The 3220-nt window shown below is 41.4% G+C and overlaps 1 protein-coding gene across 1 annotated transcript; it reads right to left on the bottom strand.

The window, feature by feature from the left end:
- Nucleotides 1–121: 121 nt before the first annotated feature.
- On the bottom strand, nucleotides 122–2725 carry LOC121964083 (protein eva-1 homolog C-like; the record flags this gene model as incomplete). Its single annotated transcript, XM_042514308.1, has 2 exons — nucleotides 2237–2725; nucleotides 122–321 (listed from the first exon to the last, which is right to left on the bottom strand). Coding segments are annotated over exons 1-2 (315 nt in total), but the record flags the coding sequence as incomplete, so codon positions are not given.
- Between the last annotated feature and the right edge of the window lie 495 nt (nucleotides 2726–3220).

Genomic DNA, 3220 nt, shown 5'->3' with positions numbered 1-3220 from the left:
AAAAAAAAAAAAAAAAAACACATGGAGAGAAAGCATCTCCAATAAATCACCTAAAACTCTCCTTTACACAAGTGGCCCAATAAGACTGAAAAGTGCTGCATATCTCACACATAAAATGCACCTGTAGAGCAGTAAAAGCTGAACAGCTGTGGTTGCCGGCTCTGAGCGAAGGGTCTAGGTCTGCGCTGCACAGACGTGCATCACCACTCCCGTAGAAGGCAGACTGGATGGAGATGGTGGAGTGACGTGGACAGTGGAGACGCAGAGGCTGTCCGTCACATGCCTGAGCAGAGTGGCTGGTGATGATCCTGGACAGGTAGTCTGTCACACAGAAGGAAGTGGTTAGGCTGCACTACACATGGAAACATCAAGATGCATTAAAGGGACACAAATGTTTACACATGAAGCTCAGTTTACTGGTCATGGGGAGTATGCTTAACCTGTAGACATAATGGTTTAATGCACTCTGTGGCTCTGGAGGGAGCATTTTAAAAATTAGGGGAAAATAACTCTATGATGCCATCAGGGTTAACTTAGATTGAGTGTTAGAATTTAAAATTTTAATGGAAAGCCTGCATGACAGACTGGAGATTTGGGGTTTAAAATATGGTATTGAGTTATAGGAAATGTAGGATGTTATATGTTTGGAGCTTGGCCCACAGAGCGTAAAGTTTGTCCATTTTCACCATTCTTAGTGTTTACTCTGTCTCTTGTGAGCCCCGAAATTTTTCAGAAGTGCAATTCAAAATCGCTGGAGTATTCCTTTAAATCCACTTAATCATTTTAAGGACAGACAACCACAAGAACCTTATAAAGGGAGGGAGTGCCCCCAGGGGCACCACTAAATCCACTATTCGTTACAGTGGTGGAGATAGACACAACAACTAATAAACTTGATTGAAAATGGATTTTAACTTTGAGGCAACTTAATACCACTGAAAAACTGTTTTGTTTGTTAATATTTTTTTTAATCTGTGGTTTCGGATCTTTCTTTTTTTTTTTTGGCCTCTTTGGAGCTCCCTTGGTTGTCTCATGTTGCTTTGAAAACTCACCCCTCAAACTACTGACTGCCAGATCTCTTTCCTTGGTGCCAAACTCCGCCAACTGGCTTTCAACCCAATACGACCCACCTTTGTTGCGTGGTGTCAAGTAGATGCGATTAAGTTACTTCTGATTCAGTCTTGGGGTGTTTACATTATTTGTCTTATTTATAGGGAGCCGTACAAGCATTTGCCCCAGGTAAGAGATGCGCAAAAGTCCCACCTCCCACATTAGCAAGACACACAGACTTCTTTTGTTTTGTTTTTTTTTTGATTGTCTTTGTCATCATTAGCTTTCTTTTTTGTGGTTTTGTGTGTCTTCGCAGAGGCCACTTATATCTCTTTGAGGTTATTTTGTGTTTTTTTGGTTGTTTTTGTGCCAATTTGTCGTTGTTTCGCCGATTCTGTGGTTGTGTTGCATGTCTTTGCAGCTCCTTTAAACATCTTTGTGGTCTTTTTACTTTTCCTTGTAGTCATTATGTAGTCAGTGTGTGTTAATTTAAGTCACATTTTGCATGAGAGGGCCAGGGGCCCCCCTGACACTTTGGGCCCTTGGGACTATGCCAGGTAGGCCAGTTCAGTAATCTATTCTTCCTTGCAAGACTAAGAAGTGATTGAAATAAATTAGATGGACAGTTTGGACTATAACTACAGAGACAAAACACAAAATAGGACATGTATTTTATTCCATCTTGTGAGGGGCTCATTGCATGTCTGCTGCAGAAACTGACCCTGATGGAGACCTGTGAGTCACAACGCGCTGGTCATTTTAATCTTTAACGCCATGTACAACAAAGGCATTTCAATTCTTGCACAAACCTTACAGTGTGTCTTGCATCACTTTTGAAGGAGACTTGCATTTTATATTTTTTGATTGAGGGTCATGTAAGATGGAATAAACACTACTAATGCAAAAAAAATTAAAATAAAACAAAATACAATAAAGTAAAAGAGGCACCACAAAGTCTGTGTGTCTTCCTCCTATGTATGAGAGGTGGTGGGGCCTTTTGCATATCTGAGCCCAGGGGCCCCTTGTCTCATTATCCGCCCATGATTATCACACCATTTAGAAAAGACCCATATGAAATATATATAAAGTAGCAACACTTTCTCTGATATTCAACCATAATGATTTACCCCTCTCCTTCTCCCAATGCACCACCACATCATCATCATCATCATCATCACCATCTTACTTGAGAAGTCAGCCAGTCCACTCACACGCCTGCTCCACAGGAGTAAAGTCAGGTAGAGGAAGCTGTGGCTCCAGTCTAGTCCGTGGCAAGGACGCGTCCAGCTCATGACTCGCATCACCTGTCTCTGAGATCATATTAAAGAGACTGGAAAATTCACTGCAGGCTACAGGACTTTATGAAAATCCACACCAAAGCTTCATCTTCTTATAGCCTTGTTCTTAAAGCCACCGCTTTATCCATTCCTCTTTCCTCACAGGAAAAATCACCGATGAAGCTCAAAACAGAGCAGCGCCTGTGCGCCTGTGTGCTGCTGAGTAAGAGCAGCTCCTGTCCCCCCGCAGCACTGGACCACAGAGGAGCTTAGAAATAGCAGCTGCGCAACAAGTTGCTCCAAACTGACAGACGAGGTGATCAATCCGCCGCGTGGTGACTTTGCTGCCGTTCAACGCCGCAGATTTGTGAATAGATGCATGTGGAAACTGAAATCGACTTACAGTAACAGCTGAGTGGGAATTATGGAGTGGGCGTGGCAGATAAAACTATTTTAAAAGGGAAGAGGGGCGACACACTCAATGGTATGACGCACTGGCACCACCTTTTATTTTTTTCTCCGCCATGAGGCACATGTTTACTTTTTGGATTATGGCAAAACGCTTCCATTCTGTGAGGTTTCTCCTGTGCGTGTCTTCTCCACTAGAAACTACAACTTTGTATGTTATGTAGTTTTTATGTCTTAACCTCTACACACTTTTAACGATTTGGATTTCTTTCTATTATTTAGTTAGATGTCATCAATAAGTCCTTAGGTGCGTTTTCCCCCTCTGTGGACATCTATTTTCATTATTATTTTTATGTTATGGGTTTGTTTTTAATATGTGCTATCCATCTATCTATCTATCTATATGATTATAAATATCTATATCTATCCTATATCATCTGTATCATCGATCTCTTTCTATAACATATAAATATCTATAGCAATCT

Source organism: Plectropomus leopardus, unplaced genomic scaffold (assembly GCF_008729295.1).
Source record: "Plectropomus leopardus isolate mb unplaced genomic scaffold, YSFRI_Pleo_2.0 unplaced_scaffold13945, whole genome shotgun sequence".
NCBI classification, from domain to species: Eukaryota; Metazoa; Chordata; class Actinopteri; order Perciformes; family Serranidae; genus Plectropomus; species Plectropomus leopardus.
This window is presented reverse-complemented; position numbering and strand designations above follow the sequence as displayed.